Source organism: Pygocentrus nattereri, chromosome 28 (assembly GCF_015220715.1).
Source record: "Pygocentrus nattereri isolate fPygNat1 chromosome 28, fPygNat1.pri, whole genome shotgun sequence".
Lineage (NCBI taxonomy): Eukaryota > Metazoa > Chordata > Actinopteri > Characiformes > Serrasalmidae > Pygocentrus > Pygocentrus nattereri.
The window spans coordinates 290,985-311,621 of record NC_051238.1 but is presented as its reverse complement, the minus strand read 5'-3'; the positions used below and the strand labels follow the sequence as shown (position 1 = coordinate 311,621).

General features: G+C 46.5%; 1 protein-coding gene across 1 annotated transcript in view; it reads right to left on the bottom strand.

The window, feature by feature from the left end:
* skia (v-ski avian sarcoma viral oncogene homolog a) overlaps positions 1-19,340 on the bottom strand; it is an 87,178-nt gene extending 67,838 nt beyond the window's left edge. The window contains exon 1 of the mRNA XM_037535895.1: positions 17,640-19,340. Within this exon, the coding sequence (XP_037391792.1) occupies positions 17,640-18,584 (945 nt within the window). The 5' untranslated portion in view covers positions 18,585-19,340. The remainder of the gene's footprint in view (positions 1-17,639) is intronic.
* Positions 19,341-20,637: the final 1,297 nt, after the last annotated feature.

The window sequence follows — 20,637 nt, the reverse complement described above, 5'->3', positions numbered from 1 at the left end:
TGCTTCACATACTCTGAATGCACAATTCTTGCACACTTCAGGTGGTTTTTGGTGGTTTTGTAAAGACTGTATCTCTAGTTAAAAGCGAGGGTTGCCAGATCTCAGCCCTGTAAATGGGTGCAGTCTGGGACTCGTGGATCAGGATTAGGGCCGTCAAGCAATGTGCATTTTATTACATCTCCCAACTGTCCTGGACGTTTTTTAAACTGTATGGCACGAAATCTAGAGAGAGAGAGAGAGAGAGAGAGAGAGAGACAGAGAGACAGAGAGAGAGAGACAGAGAGAGAGAGAGAGAGAGAGAGAGAGAGAGAGAGAGAGAGAGAGAGAGAGACAGAGAGACAGAGAGAGAGAGAGAGAGAGAGAGAGAGAGAGAGAGAGAGAGAGAGAGAGAGAGAGAGAGAGAGAGAGAGAGAGAGACCAGTGGCCTGTTAGAGGAAGTACAAGGTGGGTGTTTCTAATAAAGTGGCCATTTAATGAAAGTACAAGGTGGGTGTTTCTAATAAAGTGGCCAGTTAGCCATTAGGGTTCAAGGTTCCAACCATAACGTCCAAACAAATAACCCACCCACACCTGAACACATGCAGTTACGGGCACAGAGAGACAAAGAGAGAGAGAGACGGAGACGGGGAGAGAGAGAGACAGAGAGAGAGAGAGAGAGAGAGAGAGAGAGAGAGAGAGAGAGAGAGAGAGAGAGAGACAGGGGAGAGACAGAGAGAGAGACAGAGAGAGATGGAGAGAAAGAAAGCTAGATTGTTGTGGTTGTCAGGGATTTAGCCTGAAGCGTCAGTGAGGAATTCTATCCTTTAGCATCCGAACGGAAACGGCCTGCAGGAAAACACGTTTCTGTGTTCAGCATTAAAGCGCTAAACTGGCCCGACCCACTCCCCTCCGCAGCCAGTGCCACACACTGCAGCGGAGCAACCAAGCAGCGATAATGCGGCCAACAATGAATAAAAGCTTCCATTCACTGTTAGCCACATTAGCCTAGTTTGGTTGAAATCCCCTGATTTTAAAGGAACGGTTCAGCAACGAATCAGATTCCTTCCAGTAATCCAACCCCCACCCAAGCGTAGTAGCTCAATCTGGACATGCTTGGTGTCTGAACTCTGGAGCTGCGCATGGAGGGGTTCAGTATCTCTAACAGGCATTATCGTGTGGTTTCTGACTCATTGTTATCCATAAACATGGACTAAGATGCAGCCTAAAACAGAATCCGACCTCTCTTCACAGTCGCGCGTGCCACTCAGGCACATGGACATTTGTGATTTTTGTTTCCAATTAAGAACATAAATCTTCAGTTAGAAAATTAAAAATGAACAGTTATTCATGAATAAATAACAGAAATTAATGTACTGAATGTAATCATTAGAACCACTGTGTCTGCATGAATGTGAAGGGCGTCCAGGCTCTGCTGGGAGTCAGAATTGAGAGCAAGACCTGTTTGAATTTGTTCTGTTTGAATCGCAATGTGTTTATATCTCAGTCCTAAAGCACATCTGCAGGTCTGCACTGCCTTAACGAAGACCTGGATGCAGTTAAAGTGGGTGGAGGAAAGTTTTGGTGGTGTAGTTACAGAAGAGATTTGGGTGAGTAATGACTTCTAGTGTATATTTACAAAGATAGTCTCTGGGCCTAAAACTGAAGAAGCCAACTTCAGTCTCAGCTTGACGGCGTTCGGTGTGAGGAGGGAGTTGGGAGATGAGATTTGAGGCTGAGCTGTTGCTTTAAGAGGAGCCTTTGTGTGGCGGCTGATGGAGCTTCAACCCTGTTTTGTTTCAGTCTCACATGTGCAGAAAGCAGGAGTCTCGGCGGAGGCAGCTGAACAGACTGAAGCCAATTACAGACGGAGAATAGAGAGGGAGTCAGATTTCTGCTGATAGCAACAGCACAGAGTGTGTGTGTACCTTGTCTACCAATACACACACACAAACAGAAACTACTCACCTAAAATAGAACATTCACTCTCTCTCTGTTACACTCACCCAACTCTGAATATCAGTCACTTGTCTAATTAAACATCATCGCCATTCATCAACACTCATGACCGTCCCCTTTAAAAGTGGGTCAGAGGTTTAGCCGTGCCGAAATTAGATCACCGTCCCTTTAAACGTCCCACTGTAGGCCTCTGTTTGTCCACTGTCACACCATCGCGGTCATGTGACTCTCACAGACAGAAACTCTCACATCAGCAGCCTCCTTTGACTTCTAACCCCCACTTGCTACATCACACACTGAAAACAGGAACAACAAGCTTCACCCTGTATTTATTTATTTACACACCAACATATATGATAACCTTCCACCAACTCACTGGCCACTTTATTAGAAACACTCACCTTGTGCTTCCACTCACTGGCCACTTTATTAGAAACACCTACCTTGTGCTTCCAGTCACTGGTCACTTTATTGGAAACACCCACCTTGTGCTTCCACTAACTAGCCACTTCATTATAAACACCCTCCCTGTGTTTCCATTTATTGGAAACACCGCTGTCAACAGCTTTATTAGAAATCTGCTGTCCAGATTTTGCTAGTAGTGCTGCACCAATACAAGAATTGACGCTGGTGTCTGATACTGCTCATGTACATCTCTGCTGATTCTGATACATAAACATTTATAAAGAGTATAGATCAGAAATAAATCCACCTTCATCATCATCACAGATCATCATGCATCAGGTCTCAGACTAACTTCAAACAAGTCTAGGAGAAGTAAACGAGAGATTGTGTGGCTAACGGTCTGTCCATCACTCGACACCCTACAGCCACTAACTGAACAGCAGCTACCGGAGGGGGGTTTCTGATAAAGTGGCCAGGCAGTGCATGTGTTGTGGAAAGCTGTGAAAGACAGGCGGTCATAACTGAGCTACGCGCTGCACTTCCTCTTTGACAGGCTAAAGTCAGCCTCACTGCTCGTTTTAAATGCTTAATTTTGCTGGATGAAAACCAAACTGTCCTGTGTGGTGTCAGAACGTGGTGCCTCTGCTCTGTGCCTTCATCAGTCCATCCTCTCCCTCTCTTTCATTACAGAGAGACTCTCTCCCATCTCTGTCCATTTCCTAGCACACGCTAATGGCAGCATTAGCCCCTGTTAGCGGCTCACAACTCCATTATAAAAGCTCAGGCCTCATTGATTCACTGCAGCGCAGATTAACGTCAACTTCACACCGATACCAACATCAATCCGGTCCTCACACACACTCGTAACACATCTGGAGCAGAAGTGTGAAAACAAAAACATGTTCAGGGTATTGGTTGTATTTTTAAAGTGTTGGGTCGTATTTTTTAAGTGTTGGGTTGTATTTTCAGGGTGTTGCGCTGTATTTATAAAGTGTTGGGTTGTATTTTCAGGGTGTTGGGTTGTATTTTCAGAGTGTTGGGTTGTATTTTTAAGGTGTTGAGTTGTATTTTCAGGGTGTTGGGATGTATTTGTAAGGTGTTGGGTTGTATTTTAAGGTGTTAGGATGTATTTTCAGGGTGTTGGGATGTATTTGTAAGGTGTTGGGTTGTATTTTTAAGGTGTTGGGATGTATTTTTTTGTGAGAGCAGAGTATATATCAACCATCTCTCCTAAAAAACTGTGCGAACTGTGTGTGTGAGAGAGTGCTTGTGTGTGTGCATGTGTGTGTGAGAGAGAATGTGTGTGTGTGTGTGTGTGCGTGTGTGTGTGTGTGCGTATGTATGTGTGTGTGTGGAAGAAAAAACACTGCAGTCTGTGAGTGTGAGAGTGTGTGTGTGTTTGTGTGTGTGTGTGGAAGTGTGTGTGTGTGTGTGGAAGACAAAACACTGCAGTGTGTCCTTTACTGAAGATACAACATCTGAAAGTGCTGCTCTATCTCACTGTCCCACAGTAACAGTCTGACCCTCACAGTAAACCCCATTAAAGCAACAGAGACAGAGAGCGAGAGAGAGAGACAGAGACAGAGAGACACAGAGAGAGACAGAGAGACGCTGTTCCTGCTCTAGTAGTGTAGTGTGTCAGGCTCATATGTAAATAGTGCTAAACTGTAAACAGATAGTGCTCCACTCACGATACCCGAGACATTTTACCCACTGAGTCAGACACACAAACAACAAAGCGCCAGTGTGGGGCAAAAAGACGCCCCAGCAATATTCGGGAGGGGTAAGACGACGCAATTACCTGTAATTTCCTCCTGAAATAAAAGACCTTAAAGAGGCGCTGCTGCTCCTAGCCCTCTCTTTGTGTGCTTTTGTGTGGGAGAGAGAGACAGAGAGAGAGAGAGAGAGAGAGAGAGAGAGAGAGAGAGAGAGAGAGAGAGAGAGAGAGAGAGGGAGAAATATACAGGGAGAGAGAGAGGAGGGAGGGAGAGAGGGAGAGATACAGAGAGAGAGAGAGGGAGAGGGAGAGAGAGATACAGATACAGGGAGAGAGACACAGAGAGAGAGAGAGGGAGAGAGAGAGAGAGACAGTGAGAGAGAGGGAGAAAGAGATACAGGGAGAGAGAGAGAGAGGGAGAGAGAGATCCAGAGAGAGAGAGGGAGAGAGAGGGGGGGGGGGGGGTGATACAGAGAGAGAGAGAGACAGAGAGAGAGAGAGAGAGAGAGAGAGAGAGAGAGATACATGGGGTGGGGGGAGTAGGGGGTGGGAGAGTCCTGCATGTAGATTAAAGCAGCCAGTGGTGCCATGGCTATGAAAGATAGTGTATCATATACAGCACCGGTCACCTCCACATCAAAGGGCTGCAGCTACAGCTCCATCCCTGCTCTGTCAACACTGTGAGTGACCTCAGCAATTTACCTCTTCAAAATCTTTACTATGTTCAAATATTCAATTATTATCGGCACTTTTAGTGTGCACTGTTACTATCGACACTGTTACAGTCAGCACTGTTATTGTCAGCACTGTTACTGTCAACACTGTTACTGTCAGGACTGCTACAGTCAACACTGTTACTGTCAGCACTATTACTGTCAATGCTGTTACTGTCAGCACTGTGACTATCAACACTGTTACAGTCAACACTGTTATTGTCAGCACTGTTACTGTCAACACTGTTACTGTCAGGACTGCTACTGTCAACACTGTTACAGCCAGCACTGTTACAGTCAGCACTATTACTGTCAATGCTGTTACTGTCAGCACTGTGACTATCAACACTGTTACAGTCAGCACTGTTACAGTCAGCACTGTTATAGTTAGCACTGTTACAGTCAACACTGTTACTGTTACTGCCAGCACTGTTACTGTTACTGTCAACACTGTTACTGTCAGCACTGTTACTGTCAACACTGTTAGCAGTTACTGTTACTGTGAACACTTACCGTCAGCATTGTTACTGTCAACACTGTTACAGTCAACACTGTTACAGTCAACACTGTTACAGTCAACACTGTTACTGTTACTGTCAGCATTGTGGGTGTTATTGTTACTGTCAGCACCCAGTAAACAGTGAAGTGTATGCGCTGAGATGTTTAACTCAGCCTGTTTGGTTCTAGAAATGCTGTAGCTTCTGATTTCACACAACAAACCAAAAACAAAACAAGGAGAAGAACATTTACCAACATAAACAGTACAGGAGTAATGTTCGCGTGTTAATGTGGCTGATTAAGTTAAAGCTGGTTCTCCTCAGGCTTGGTAGATCTTTCATCCACGGACTGATATATGTGTTTTTTGTGGAACCAGTGTGTGGTTCTCCTCTTTCACAAACTATTTTATTTACAGCGTCTGCTCTGAAGCTCATCTGCAGGAGTGCAGTGGGACTGTAAGACTGTAAGGCTGCAGTTAGCGCTGCAGGATAGGTGACCCGGTCATTTACCGCACCTACCGGACACTAACAGTATTAAAAGCCATTGTTTCCAACACTTTTAATTCCTGGGGAGTAAAGCAAGAAAACACACACATACACACACACACACCCTGACTCCGCCCTCCTTCACTTCCTGCAAGTGTGTGAGAGGGACTGTGTTTCTAATCGCAGCTGAGATCACTTCCCTTCCTCTGCTCTCCACTCTAATCTCCTGCAGGACGCCACTCACTCAAGAACTCTGGGTAGAAAAACACTCTAAATCTCACTGAAGACCTTCAGCAATCAGACCTCCACAAACACCCACACGCTGGCTTCCATTCACTCACAGCTGCCTTCAAACAGCTGATTACACACCGACTGACAGCTGAATATTCTGCTTTTCTGAAATATGAGTTTGATGTAGTTTGCTAACACTGAACATTTCAGCTCCACCATTTAGCTACAGCAGTTTAGCACTACCCATTCAGCTACAGCTGTTTAGCTCCACCCATTCAGCCTACAGAAGTTTAGCCCCACCATTCAGCTATAGCAGTTTAGCCCCACCATTCAGCTATAGCAGTTTAGCCCCACCATTCAGCTACAGCAGTTTAGCTCCACCATTCAGCTACAGCAGTTTAGCTCCACCACTCAGCTACAGCAGTTTAGCCCTTCCATTCAGCTACAGCAGTTTAGCTCCACCATTCAGCTACAGCAGTTTAGCTCAACCATTCAACTACAACAGTTTAGCTCCACCCATTCAGCTACAGCAGTTCAGCTTCACCATTTAGCTACAGCAGTTTAGCTCCACCATTCAACTACAACAGTTTAGCCCCGCCATTCAGCTACAGCAGTTTAGCTCCACCATTCAGCTACAGCAGTTTAGCTCAACCATTCAACTACAACAGTTTAGCTCCACCCATTCAGCTACAGCAGTTCAGCTTCACCATTTAGCTACAGCAGTTTAGCTCCACCATTCAACTACAACAGTTTAGCCCCACCATTCAGCTTATAGCAGTTTTTCTTAAGAAAGTTTCATGAATCTGGCTCCAGGGGTTCAGTCAAACATCAGACCTGAGACCCCTGGGCTTGTGAAGCTACCCGAGAGGGATTTCTGATAAAGTGCCAGGAAGAGTACATCTAAGGTTTCAGAGCTACAGCATGAGGGCATGAGGGAAAGGGGGACAAACAGAGACAGAGAGAAAGACAGAGAGAGAGAGAGAGAGAGAGTGAGAGACAGAGAGAAAGAGACAGACAGACAGAGAGAGACAGACAGAGAGAAAGAGAGAGCAAGACAGACGGTGAGAGAGACAGAGAGAGACACAGAGAGAGAAAAAGACAGACAGAGAGAGAAAAAGACAGAGAGAGGCAGAGAAAGAGAGAGAGAAACAGAGAAATAGAGACCGAGAGACAGAGAGAGAGAGCGAGAGACAGAGAGAGAGAGAGAAAGATAGAAAGAGAGAGAGAGAAAGAGAGAGAGAATGAGAAAGAAAAGAGAGAATGAGAGAGAGAGAGAGAGAGAGAGAGAGAGAGAGAGAGAGAGAGAGAAAGAGAGATAGGGAGAGAAAGCAAGAGACATAGAGACAGAGAGAGAGAGAAAGATAGAAAGAGAGAGAGAGAGAGAGAGAGAGAGAGAGAGAGAGAGAGAGAAAGAGAGTGTAACAATAGGCGCTGGTCAGTGTCTTTGGCGTGTGAACAATAGTGTAAAGCTCATTGGGCTCCAGCCTCCACCCTCACTGCAGCTCATGCTTTTTAGCAACAACAACAAAAACAGGACAAAAGAGCCCAAGTGGGAAGTCAACTCACACACACACACACACACACACACACACACACACACACATAAACACACACACACACACACACTCTCTCTCTCTCTCTCTCTCTCTCTCTCTCTCTCTCTCTCACACACACACACACACACACACACACACACACACATACACACTCACACACACACACACACGGGAATAAGAGTTCACTAATAGTGAGAATCCAACAGTTTAAAGAAGACGAAGTGTAACTAAACATCTGACTCAACTAAATACCCCCCCAGCCCTCCCATCCCCATCCACCCCACCCGAACTCTGTTTCTCAGTCAGGTAAATTAATGCTAACTCACCAGCTGGGGGGTTGGGGTGTTAGGAGGGGGTGTGAGGTGATGAGTGTTTGACCTTCTCTCTCTTTCATCACAATTTATCCCCCTCTTCTCACTAATTGGATTCCAGCTACTGCCAAATAGGGGAGGAACCATTTCGGGGGGTACAAGGATATGAAATACAAAGCAGCACATAAAAAAGATACAGACAGAAAGATCAAGATTCAGAGGGTTTGGTGTGAAACAGTTCAGACATCTTTACAGTGGTGGTGATAGGAACAAGGCGTCGCCATAACTACAATACAGATATAGACACTTTATTTACCATCCAGAACCACCAAAGAACCTACACTAGTCTTCTGAGTTTATATGGAATGTTGATGATGGAAAATAGTGGAAAATCTGGAATAATACGTTTTCTTTGGGGACTATTTTGCCGCACAGCGCCCTGCATGTCTCCCTCCACCATGAATGGAGTTGAAGTTCTCTAAACTCTCATAAAACAGCGTCTCAGTCATCAGGCAGTGAATTCAGAACCAGTTCATGTAGGAACTTTCTGTGAGGAGCTTTTAGAGGGGGACGTCTGGTTCCTATCACCACCACTGTGAACAGTTCTGACTCGGTCAGTTTGTCTAGAACAGAGCGTTTCACACCAAACCACTCTGAATGAGTCTGTTTACACTTCAAACGGTTATTTAGCCAGAAAATCACTGAAAGTCAGTGGAGTTAAAAGGGCTAAAGTGAATTCATAGTTAAATCAGTGTGTAATTCTGGACTCTGATTTATTAATTCTGATTAATTGAAGTGTTGTACGAATCTATCATCGTTTAACTATTAGCAACTCAACACGCAGAACAATGTACGCATCCCAAACACACCATAATCACAAAGCTCTAATGTTTTTGTCCTTTTTTGTGTATAAAAATTATCAAATTAGCGCAGCACGTGTCAAACAATTAGTCAGTGCCTCTTCACACGTAAAACCATTGCTGCTAATTAAAAAATAAACTTCCTTAATTGACTCACATTTGCATTCTATTAGCCCCACAGAGCAATTAGGACGTCTGTGAATTGTTCCGCGGCAGAGCTCCTCTTATCTGTTAAAGCTGCAGGTTTTTCTCTTTCTGCTCACTTAATCACCATCACAATCTGTCACTCCGCGGCTGCTTGGAGGACGGCTAATTGAAAAAGCTTAATTAGCACCTAAAAGAGTCTCGGCGCATGGCACAGGCAGAGAGGACACGAGCAGAAAGCAGAAATCACGGTGGGATCAGTGTTGAACAATGGGCCGTGTTAGCGCTGTCAGATCTCAGGCTAATTAGCCCTGAAGTTTCTAACTTAGCGTGCGGCCCAACTTGTCCTGTGTAGATTTTTTACACCACAGCTCTAAAAACCTCCCTGCAGCGGCTCTGTTCAGCGAACAGGAACGTATCTCTTTATGGATTTTTCGGTTTTTAACAGAGCTTTGGGCTGATTCTGGGCTGGCAGCATAAACAACGATCTAACTCAGCAACCAGAAAGTAAAAAACGATTTAATTCATAAACCAGAGCATAAATAACGATTTAACTCAGCTTCCAGAACGTAAACAATGATTTATCTCAGCAACCCGAGTGTAAACAACAATCTAAATCTGCAGCCAGAGCATAAATAAGCAACAATCTAACTCAGCAACCAGAGCGTAAATAATGATCTAACTCGGCAACCAGAGCATAAACAACAATCTAACTCAGCAACCAGAGCGTAAATAACAATCTAACTAGGCTACCATAAACGCAAACAACGATTTAACTCGGCTACCAGAATGTAAATAATGATCTAACTCGGCAACCAGAATGTAAATAGTGATCTAACTCGGCAACCAGAGTGTAAATAATGATCTAACTCGGAAACCAGAGCATAAATAACAATCTAACTCGGCAACCAGAGCATAAACAACAATCTAACTCAGCAACTAGAGCGTAAATAACAATCTAACTAGGCTACCATAAACGCAAACAACGATTTAACTCGGCTACCAGAATGTAAATAGTGATTTAACTCGGCAACCAGAATGTAAATAGTGATCTAACTCGGCAACCAGAGCATAAACATTGATCCAACTTCGCAACCAGAGCATATAACAAACACACACACACACACACACACACACACACACACACACACACACACATCTTTCTGATACCCATCACTCTTACAAAAGATGGTTCTTTAAGACTTCTTCAGTAAAGATAATGATTCTACGCTCAAAGAACCATCTGCATGCTTAAAGTGTTGTACAAATGTGTTGTATATGATTCTATATAGAACCTTTATGAAAATGGAGCTCTTTAGAACCAAAAAGGGTTTATTGCTTATTGTGGTATATTGTGTACAAGCCTGACATCATAACAACAGCAACCCTTTTTGATGCTAAACAGATCCATATACATTCTCCATCAGTCTGAAGAACAATTTCACCATGCAGAGAACCATTTAATCATGCAAATAGTTCTTTGAGTGTGAAACCACTGTTTCTACTGAGAAACTCTTGAAGAACCATCATTTCAGCTCTGCGGAGTCACTTTTTTTGTTCATAACTAACAGAACAGAGTCAGATGTGCAGAAAGGACCTCTGATCTTAATGTAACTCGTTACACATCTGATTATATATCGCTCTATATTCACCCACAGTCAATATTTACTGTCATCTCGTGACTCTCATCCAATGTTTATAAATAATTGCTCCCTCATTTGTCCAATCAACTACATTTACATTAGATTTCTATTCTGGACAGACAGATTTGAGACTTTTTACCGTCACAAAAAAGTGATAGTAAAGTTTCTCATGCTGCCGCACAGATAAACTTTTACAGTCCGCTCAGGTTCTCCAGTGGGTTCAGTCAGAAATAACTCCTGTAAAACTGCTGGGCTTTGTTTCCTCAGCGCTGCAGACAAGGTCACAGAAAGTTTGCTCTGAAAGCTCTGCTCGCTTCTTTTTGCTCTTCTTCTCTACGCAAGTACGTTTTGGCTGACTTGCGTTTTTTGAGACAGCCTGGCACCCTGCCAAGCCCCCCAACCCCCCCCCCCAAACACACACGCCCGTCTCCTGCCCCCCACTCACTCCAGTGCCCCGGAGGATTGTGGGATATCTGGTGTTCAGCTGAATCCTGCAGAGGAAGTGGGCTCCCTCGGGGGATATTGGGTATGTCCTGTTTCATATGCAGCACACAGGGCTCATCTCAGCAGCAGCTGGGCCCGGCATGCATATCAATGGCCGCAGCAGGAAAATCTGCCTTTGCGCATTTCTGGGCTTTTTTTTCACTTTTTCTGGAGAATGTGAGGTACTCTCTGAGGAGAGGAATGCAGAGGAACGCCGAGAAACGCTGAGAAATGCAAATAAATACTCAGGACGAAGCTTTAAAACCTGTTTAACATGAAGAAAATGGCCTGAAATCAACACGAAACCTCTTTCTTCCTCGCTAGGCAGAGGGTTTACCTGAAGAACAATGACCTACAAATGCTCTGACCTGAGAAGACCTGCAAAACAAACATCCAAAACCTGCTTTAATAACACAGTGATAAAGTAGTTTAGTCCCCAAATCGGCCCAAAGCTCTCCCAAACACTGCTGCACGCTCGTAGTAATGACTCTCACAAACACATCTGTACCAGCTGTGCCTTCCGTTCTTTGTTTACAGTCAGTTACAGTAAATAACAGACATTACATGCATAAAAATAATTAATACTGTTTTCCTGAAGAGCAACACAAGTAATTCATTTCTACAATACTTTACACATGTATCTGAAAGTCCTGATTTAACTGCGTCTGAATCCATTAAAATCAGTTATAACGTTAATTAACCCCTTAAAAGACCCAGAGGTTTATTACACAAGTCTATAATCTGAGAACAGCTCAGACAGCTTGCACTGAAGCCCCTGAATGTGCTCAATAATAAGCCTCAGTGTGTAATAATCCTGAGATTATGAGGGGTTAAGGTTTGCGCTAGGGCTGGGCGATATGAGCATATTTAAAAATATTGTGATAAATTACACCACAATATAACAAAATAACATTTTTATTAAACATAGTTGCAGTCCCATTTGTGAATTCAGAGTTGATGTATATTAATTGAAAATGAATTAACTAATTTTATTTACAATCAAGAACCACCAGAGAACCTACACAAGTCTTCTGAGTTTATATGGAATATTGATGATGGGAAATAGTGGAAAACCTGGAATAATACGTTTTCTTTGGGGATTATTGTGCCGTACAGCGCCCTGCATGTATCCCTCCACCATGAATGGAGTTTAAGTTCTCTAAACTATCATAAAACAGTGCCTCAGTCATCAGGCAGAGAATTCATAACCATTTCATGTAGGAACTTTCTGTGAGGAAGCTTTAGAGGTGGATGTCTGGTTCCTATCACCACCACTGTGAACAGTTCTGACTCAGTCAGATTATCTAGAAACCAAAAATCACTTTGAACAACTCTGTTTTCATCTGTTATGCAGAGAATTTCTAAAATTTAGTGGCGTTTCCCTCCAGCTCTAACAAACAGCAGGCAGGTTTATCCTCGGGGTGATATAATGAGGATTATTGTGAAGCCAGCACTGCAGCGTGTTCTACACTTTGATCCCGCGGCCTGCAGTTCACTCACCTCTCACTGTTTACTCACATCTACTCAGATGAACCCAGAGACACTTGCAGCGTGATGGCCGGCACGGTTAAAGTGGTAGTTCAGCACAGAAACCACATGCAGCCAGTTTCCCCCCTTTCAATAAACACAGTGGATCAGCTAAGATGTGTTAGAGTCTGAGCTTCGCTTCCCCCGAAAAAAATCTACGGACATGTCTTTTTATTTTACAATAAATTTCAAACTCACTGCAGTAGATGCTAAAATACATTCCAAACACTAAAATATACTTCGGAATAAATTACCTTAGTAACCAAATATATTTTAAAATACATCTGTTTTTAAACATGTGGTGAAATATACTGTAAAAATATATTTGACAAACATTTAAATCATTTATCTGTAAAGTGGATCTTTAGCTGCATTCGAGCTAAGAGGCTAGTGTAGACTTTAAGGGTGTAACAATTCTGAAACTGAGACTGAAACCCCAATACAAACGTCCACAGTCTTGTGTTGCGGTTCCAGAAGACAAAACCACGAGAACCACCTCCCCCCCAAACCCACTGCTGGTTTAGCCTGCTGAGCTCTCATTACACTACTAACGTAACCAATCCCTGTTCTTCTCTAACACTTCAAACTGGTGACGATGTAATAAAACCCAGAAACGTTTCCCCCATTTTTTCTTTTTCCCCCAAAAAAGGGTCTGAACTGCTAGCAGACTGGCTTATGTGCTTAGCGCTATGCTAACTGGTGGGTTTAAGCTTCCACTGCGTTAGCCTCGTAGCTCTAGCGCTAAAACTTTAATTGCTTTAATCTCTCTCTGCTGAGAGCAGTGCATTGTGGGAGTGGAAGTGAAAGAGCGAGACAGAACGCGAGACAGCGCCGAAGCTCAGAACATCCTGTCTTTCAGCCACTTCCTGTTCCACATCGAGACTCAGACAGCAACACACACACGGAGAGAGAGAGAGAGAGAGAGAGAGAGAGAGAGAGAGAGAGAGAGAGAGAGAGGGAGAGAGAGAGAGAGAGAGAGGTTGAGTAATAGCACTGCTGTGTCTGTGACCTTCCTTCAGTGAAAGAGGAAGTTCCTTCACCCCACCCAGAGAACCGCCAGACTGACTTTCACACGAGGAATATCTCAGCACCTTCTACAAATAACTCAGCACGCACTCACTCACTCACAGACTCTGCTTCAGCAGCTCTTTTCTCTTTTCAGCTGGAGCAGTTCATGCAAATCACCCAGATTGGGCGGGGCAGGGGGGGTGGGTCAGGGGGTCAGAGGTCTTATCAGTTATACTATGAGGAGAATGGAAGCACTGCCCCCACCAAACCCCCCACACTCTAATCCGGTGACCCCCCAGCACCCAAACACAGCGGCTGAACTCCTCAGAGCACTGTTGTGATGTGCTGTGTGCTGATTGGCCATCTTACATACATTCGGTCACAGTCAGTAAACACACCCACCACAAGTGCCTTCAGTTCAGTTGCAAGCCACGCCCACTTTCCGTCTGTACTGAAGAGGAAGATGAATCCGTATTGAAATCAGGCAATCGGGTTGTGCTGACATCACAATGAGAGGATACAGTGGGCGTGGCCTTTGGGTGGGCTCTGGGTTTGACACAGTTCTACATGCTGTATATACAGGTCTAGAACCTTTTTGAAAATGGCAGCACCAGAAAGATTCTGCTGTTGTACACAACCTTGACATCAAGTTTCATTAGAAACCATCAGGATTAAAACCCAATAGTCTTGCTTTCTAATGGGAACTGGCTTAATGTTTTTCAGTAGAGACCACAAGTTTCCTGTAGAACACCTTTAAATCCCATTAGGAAACCATCAAACCATGATTTAGAATTATCTAATGGTTGCCTGTTAACCCTTTAAAGTGAGGCTGAGTGAGTTAATATGTTACAAACGTGTGTAATAATAGTTCAGTTACAGAGAAAGAACGAATGAAGGCGTGTTCTTTATCTTTCTCTCTCTCTCTCACTCTCTCTCTGTCTCTCTCTCTCTTTCTGTCTCTCTCCGTCTCTCTCTCTCTCTGTCTGTCTCTCTGTCTCTCTCTCTCTCTGTAGCGCTTTAGTTCAGAGAGTAGAGTGAATGTACACATATACTCAGGGAGGCTGAGCTGAGTGATGCGCTTCAGTTGATCACTCACACTCAGTAACAGGAAGAATCCACTGATAAGAGTTCAGGAGATAACAGTGGAAACCAATTCAGGCCCGTTGGTGGACTAAGTGGTGCTAAGTGTTCCATTATTAACCCCCTTAGAACTCATTCAGGAGCACAAAGCAGTGATATAAGCTCACATCTCCAACATTTCCCAAACACAGAGCAGATGCAGAGACTCCTCAAAGTCCTCTCCTGCTCGTTCTGGGGTCCTGAAGACTCTCTCTAATGACCATAAGCCTACCAGAGGACCCAAAGTTTCATTTCACACATCTATAATCTGAGAACAGCTCAGCCAGTTTACACTAACGTCCCTGTAGTTATTGAATAATAATCCTCATTTTAAAATAAATTAACTGATCATCTCTATGACGTTCATGCCTTTTATTTTAAAGCTGTTGGAAATAAATAAACAGAAATATTCAACATGCTTTCATCCTCAGAATTTTTCATGCAGTGATGGCAGTCATTCAGGGACTTACGTTAGTATCTATAAGCTCTAATCAGGTCAGCTATTGTTATTATTATTTCACAGAGTCTACATGGGGCTAAACAACAAGGAACCGAAGGCTCAGTGGAACGCCAGGGTCAGTGCGGGCAGAGCAGCTCATTAGCATAAATAACTATTGGTTGGTTTGTTTGTGTTTAGAACTTTACCTTCAGCCCATCACAGGGAGGTCACGACATGCAGGAGGTGTCCGAAAGCAGCTAAAATGCACACATTACAGCTTTATAACCCTGAGGTGTTGCGTTGGTGGTCAGTTTGGGTCATTGTGTGAAATGCGGTTTAAGTTGTAGTCTGCCCAGCCCCCACCACCTGGCCACCCGTGATGGCCATTACAGCCCAGCCCCCCCAGCAACCCCCCCAAAAACACTTTCACTGAGCTTTTGTTTTGCTTCGTCCCTCAGAAGTTTGAGGACTTCCCTTCTTTCTGAGCACTGTCTGGGTTTTAATCGTTTACTAATAAGGTGAGTCCAGTGAAACAGTCCTTCTCCAAACCTCAGTGAAAAGCTTTTTACACTGAAGACGTGTTCAGAAAAGCCAGCTGTCCCCAAACTTCTGAGGTGCCAGTGTGAGTCTACGAGCTGGACTGAGTGTAATTCGGGTTAAAGCGCGCCGCGCTATCAGCCTCTCCACGCGCTCCGCGTTTGACCCAGTGATATCAGGTTGTAACATTTGATCTGGCGGTCAGATTGGAGACTGGGAATCAATCTGACCCATCTGAGACACTGCTCTCAAGAAGATGACCGGCAAGCTACAGCAGGCCAGCACAGCCAAAACACAGCTCAGGATCAGAACTTCTGCAGGACTTGCTCAGCTACAAAACACATTCTACACACTCTACACACCCTATACACTCTATACACACTCCACACTCTACCCACTCTACATACTCTATACACTCTATACACTCTACACACTCTATACACTCTATACACTCTATACACTCTACACACTCTACACACTCTACACACTCCACACACTCCACACTCTACACATTCTATATACTACACACACTCTATACACTCCACACACTCTATACACTCCACACATTACACACTCCACACATTCTATATATGACACACACTTTACACACTCCACACACTCTACAAACTCCACACACTCTATACACTCCACACATTCCATGAGACAGATCAGATCATTATAAAGCCTGTATGAGCTCAATCAGCTGAGCTCATACACAGACTGACTATAAGGCTTACGCAGCTTAAGGCTGCATAATGCAGATACGCACCAATCAGAGCTCAATCAGTTACAACATCACCAAACCACTGGACACTGACCCCCTAGGACAACAGCCACAATCTACTGCCCCCAGCATCACCATTCTCACCATAACCATCCTCACCATCACAATTCTTATCATCACCATCCTCCTTATCACCATGCTCACCATTATCATCATATCACAATCACCCTCACCACCATCATCTTCACAATCCTCAACCATCACCGTTCTCACCATCTCCATTCTCATCATAACCATCCTCCCCATCACCATGCTCACCATCACTGTCATCACCATTATCATCATATCGCCATCGCCCTCACCATCATCATCCTCACCATAACCATCCTCAACCATCACCATTCTCACAATAACCATCCTCCCCATCACCATGCTCACCATCACTGTCATCACCATTATCATCATATCACCATCACCCTCACCATCCTCAACCATCACCATTCTCACCATAACCATCCTCCCCACCACCATGCTCACCATCACTGTCATCACCATTATCATCATATCACCATCACCCTCACTATCATCATCCTCACCATAACCATCCTCAACCATCACCACTCTCACCATAACCATCCTCCCCATCACCATGCTCACCATCACTGTCATCAGCATTATCATCAAATCACCATCACCCTCACCATAACCATCCTCAACCATCACCATTCTAACCATAACCATCCTCCCCATCACCACGCTCACCATCACTGTCATCACCATTATCATAATGTCACCATAACCCTCCCATCATCATCATCACACGTATTAACAGAGATATTTTACAGCTCTCAGTATCACTGACCACTCCATCGCCCCAGCATCACTGACCACTCCACCACCCAGCATCACTGACCACTCCACCTCCCCAAGAGCACTGACTACTCCACCGCCCCAGCATCACTGACCACTCCACCGCCCCAGCATCACTGACCACTCCACCGCCCCAGCATCACTGACCACTCCACCGCCCCAGCATCACTGACTACTCCACCGCCCCAGCTTCACTAACCACTCCACTGCCCCAGCATGACTGACCACTCCACTACCCCAGCATCACTGACCACTCCACCGCCCCAGCATGACTGACCACTCCACCGCCCCAGCATCACTGACCACTCCTCCACCCCAGCATCACTGACCACTCCGGACATCTACACTACACTTTTTCAGCACCACTGAGCTCCACCACCCCAGCATCATCATCACCATCCTGCCCCCTCCCTCACCCCCGCAGCTCCACTCACCCTGGCCGCTCTCCTCTTGAACCTGCCCGTGTAGTCGAACCTCTCCTTCACCTCCTCCAACAGCACCTCCATCCGCTCCCTCTCCTTTTCCTGCTCCGCTCCCTCTTCCCGCGCCTTCCCTGCGTACTCCCCCGCGCGCAGCAGCACGTAGGCGCGCCAGTTTTCCGAGTCAAAGCCCCAGTGGCACGTGCGGTTCTCCGGCGCGCCGTGTGCGTGCGCCACGAACCTGCGCGGCGCGAGGAGCACGCCGCAGTCCGCACACTGGATGCAGGGCGCCTCGGGGCTCGTGTAGAGCTCGGGCAGCAGGACCCCCCTGCACCGGCCGAAGCACTCGTGGTACACCTTGATGCCGCTCTCCTCCAGCTTGGCGTAGCGAGGCGCGCGGCCGCCGCCGCCGCCGCCCGTGCCCGTGCCATGCACGAGCGCGTTGCACAGCCGCTCCGCGTCCGTCTTGGTGATGAGGCCGCACGAGGGCGCGGAGAAGGGCAGCACGCCCACCACCTTGAGGATCTCGAGCTGCTCCGCCGTGCAGCGGCTGCAGTAGATGTGCAGCTCGTCGCAAACCGCGTTGATCTGCTGCAGCGTGAACTCGCGAAGCACCGTGTTGAGGATCTGCGGCAGACACAGGCGCTTCTCCCCGCCCACCACAAAGCACGAGATGGTCTCGCGCTCCAGCACCGTCTCGCAGCGCTCCGTCGAGCGGTCGGAGGGCACCAGCAGCGGGCAGGGCGCCACGGGGGCCACGGGCAGGCGCGCGACCCGGATCTCCGCGTCCCGGTCGCTGATCTCCGTTAAATCCGCCAAGTCCTTCCGGTAGGCTTGGTGGTGGTGGTGCTGCCAGCGCGCGGGACCACCCAGAGAGCTCATGGAGCTCAGGTGAAATTGCCTGAGGGTTTGCTGCAGGCGCGCGTGAGGCTGGAAGATCTGCCGCGCGCCGCTCTCCATTCTTTCCTATTCCTCACCACGGGGGTGTCGCCTCGCGCGCGCGCGCACACAAAAATGATAGGGGGGGGGGGGGGGGCAAGAAACAAGAAAAACTCCAGAAAGAGTCCCGTACGGCGCCCGCAAGCACGCGCTCAATCACTCTCTGACTCGCTCACTCTTACTCACGCACCGCACGCACTCGCGCGCGTATACACATCCATACGAAGCGTTCCTGCTCGCTGGTTTGCTTGTCGCGCGCTCCGCTCCGCTCCTTCGTGGCTGGTCAAAGCGAGCGCAGCCCGGGCGCGCCCCCGTCACCTGCACGTTCCCGTGCGCCCATAGCCGCCGCCGCCGCCGCCGCCGCCGCACACACTCACCCACACACACACACTTAACCACACACACTTAACCACACACACACGCGCGCGAAGGAAAACGTCTCGCAGTGTGGAGCTCGCGCTGCTGCTGCTCCCCTCCAGCGTCGCGCGCTCGAAAAACACGAGCAGGCAACTTGCAGACCGCTTTAGACTCGCCCCCCCCTCTGTCTCTCTCTGTCTCCGTCTCTCTCCCTCCGTCTCTCTCACTGCGACTGAGGCTCGCTCACTCCTCCCTCTCTCTCTCTCTCTCTCGTTCTCTCTGAATCCCGGCCAAAGAATGTGAGTGTGGCTCTTCCGGGCTCGCGCCTTCCCTCCCCCTGGTGCTCAGCGCTGCCCCAGTAAAGCTGGGTGGAGTTTGGCTCTCGGGTTTCCTCGCGCTCCTCAGCAGCCCGCGTTAAAGAGCACATACCCCGCGATTTACTGCGCTTTACAGTTACTCATACTTATGACGTTAATGTAGTTACTGTCTGTCTCTCTCTCTCTTTCTCTCTTTCCACCCCCCCCCTCTCCCTTTCTCTCTCTCCACCCCCCCCCTCTCCCTTTCTCTCTCTCTGTCTTTCTTTCTCAGAATGAGGCCATTTTAGTTACTGTACCTTTAAGACTACCATATGCAAATGAGCTCTGTGCTGATTGGCTGCCAGATTCAAAATGGCAACCCGGGCAGGAATACTTTAGCAGGAGTAGGCGGGGCTAAACTACACTCTTAAAAACTTGGCTCTTCAGGGTTCTTTAGTTCTTTAGTAAAAGACAGTGCTTCTATACAGAGCCATGAACTTTGCGCGGCTCTAAATAGAACCACTGTATGAAATTCCACTTACTGTAGGAACTTTCTGCGAGGGAGCTTTTAGAGGGGGACGTCTGGTTCCTATCACCACCACTGTGAACAGTTCTGACCCAGTCCGTTTCTCTAGATAGAACCTTCTCAAACACACATAATCAGTCCTGTAATCGTGGCCATTAAAGCGCTTATATAAAACGCATTTGCATATTCGGAGCCGTGGTTCATGGCGCTGCAGCTCCATGTTCGGTATTTATTCAGAGCTGAAAGTTTCTGATTCCGCGATGCTGATCAAGGCCTTCATAATGACTCGGGATGTAGCACCTCCATGCAGTTTTTTTATCAATAATTCTCTTTGGTCCTCATCCAACCTGCAGTGCCAGGAGGCTGGAAAGTGTTGCATCACCGCCCTCTAGCAGCGGAGGAGGGTTACTGCAGCGCCCACTGGCCTGGATCTGCCTCTGACTCTGGCTGGGCTGAGATGTGGAACAGCATGTTACTAATGTTTCTAACAGAAGAGCAGAACTAACGGTGGAGACGATGACCTGCTTTGAGGAGTGGAGCAGCAGTTCAGCCCAGTCCGGTGATCTTCCTGCTCCAGCGTCTCCGTTTCAGCCTGACAACGGGTCTGATGATGAGCTGATAAGGTCATTCAGGTGTGCCTCCTATTGTCCCCTCTAGAGAACAGGGCCGTAGCTAACTGGTAGAATGGAATGGTTGTGTGAGAATCACAGATGTTACTGGAGAACAAACTGAAACGACAGGAAAGTGATGGAAATGTTTCCTCTGGGCATAATTAAATCTGAAGGTCTTCAAGGGTTCTTTTCTTTCTAAAAACCATGAGTTCTATATAGGGCCATTTGCGTAATTGTAGGGTTCTCTGCATGGTGAAATTGTTCTTAGATTAGGGAATGTGTTG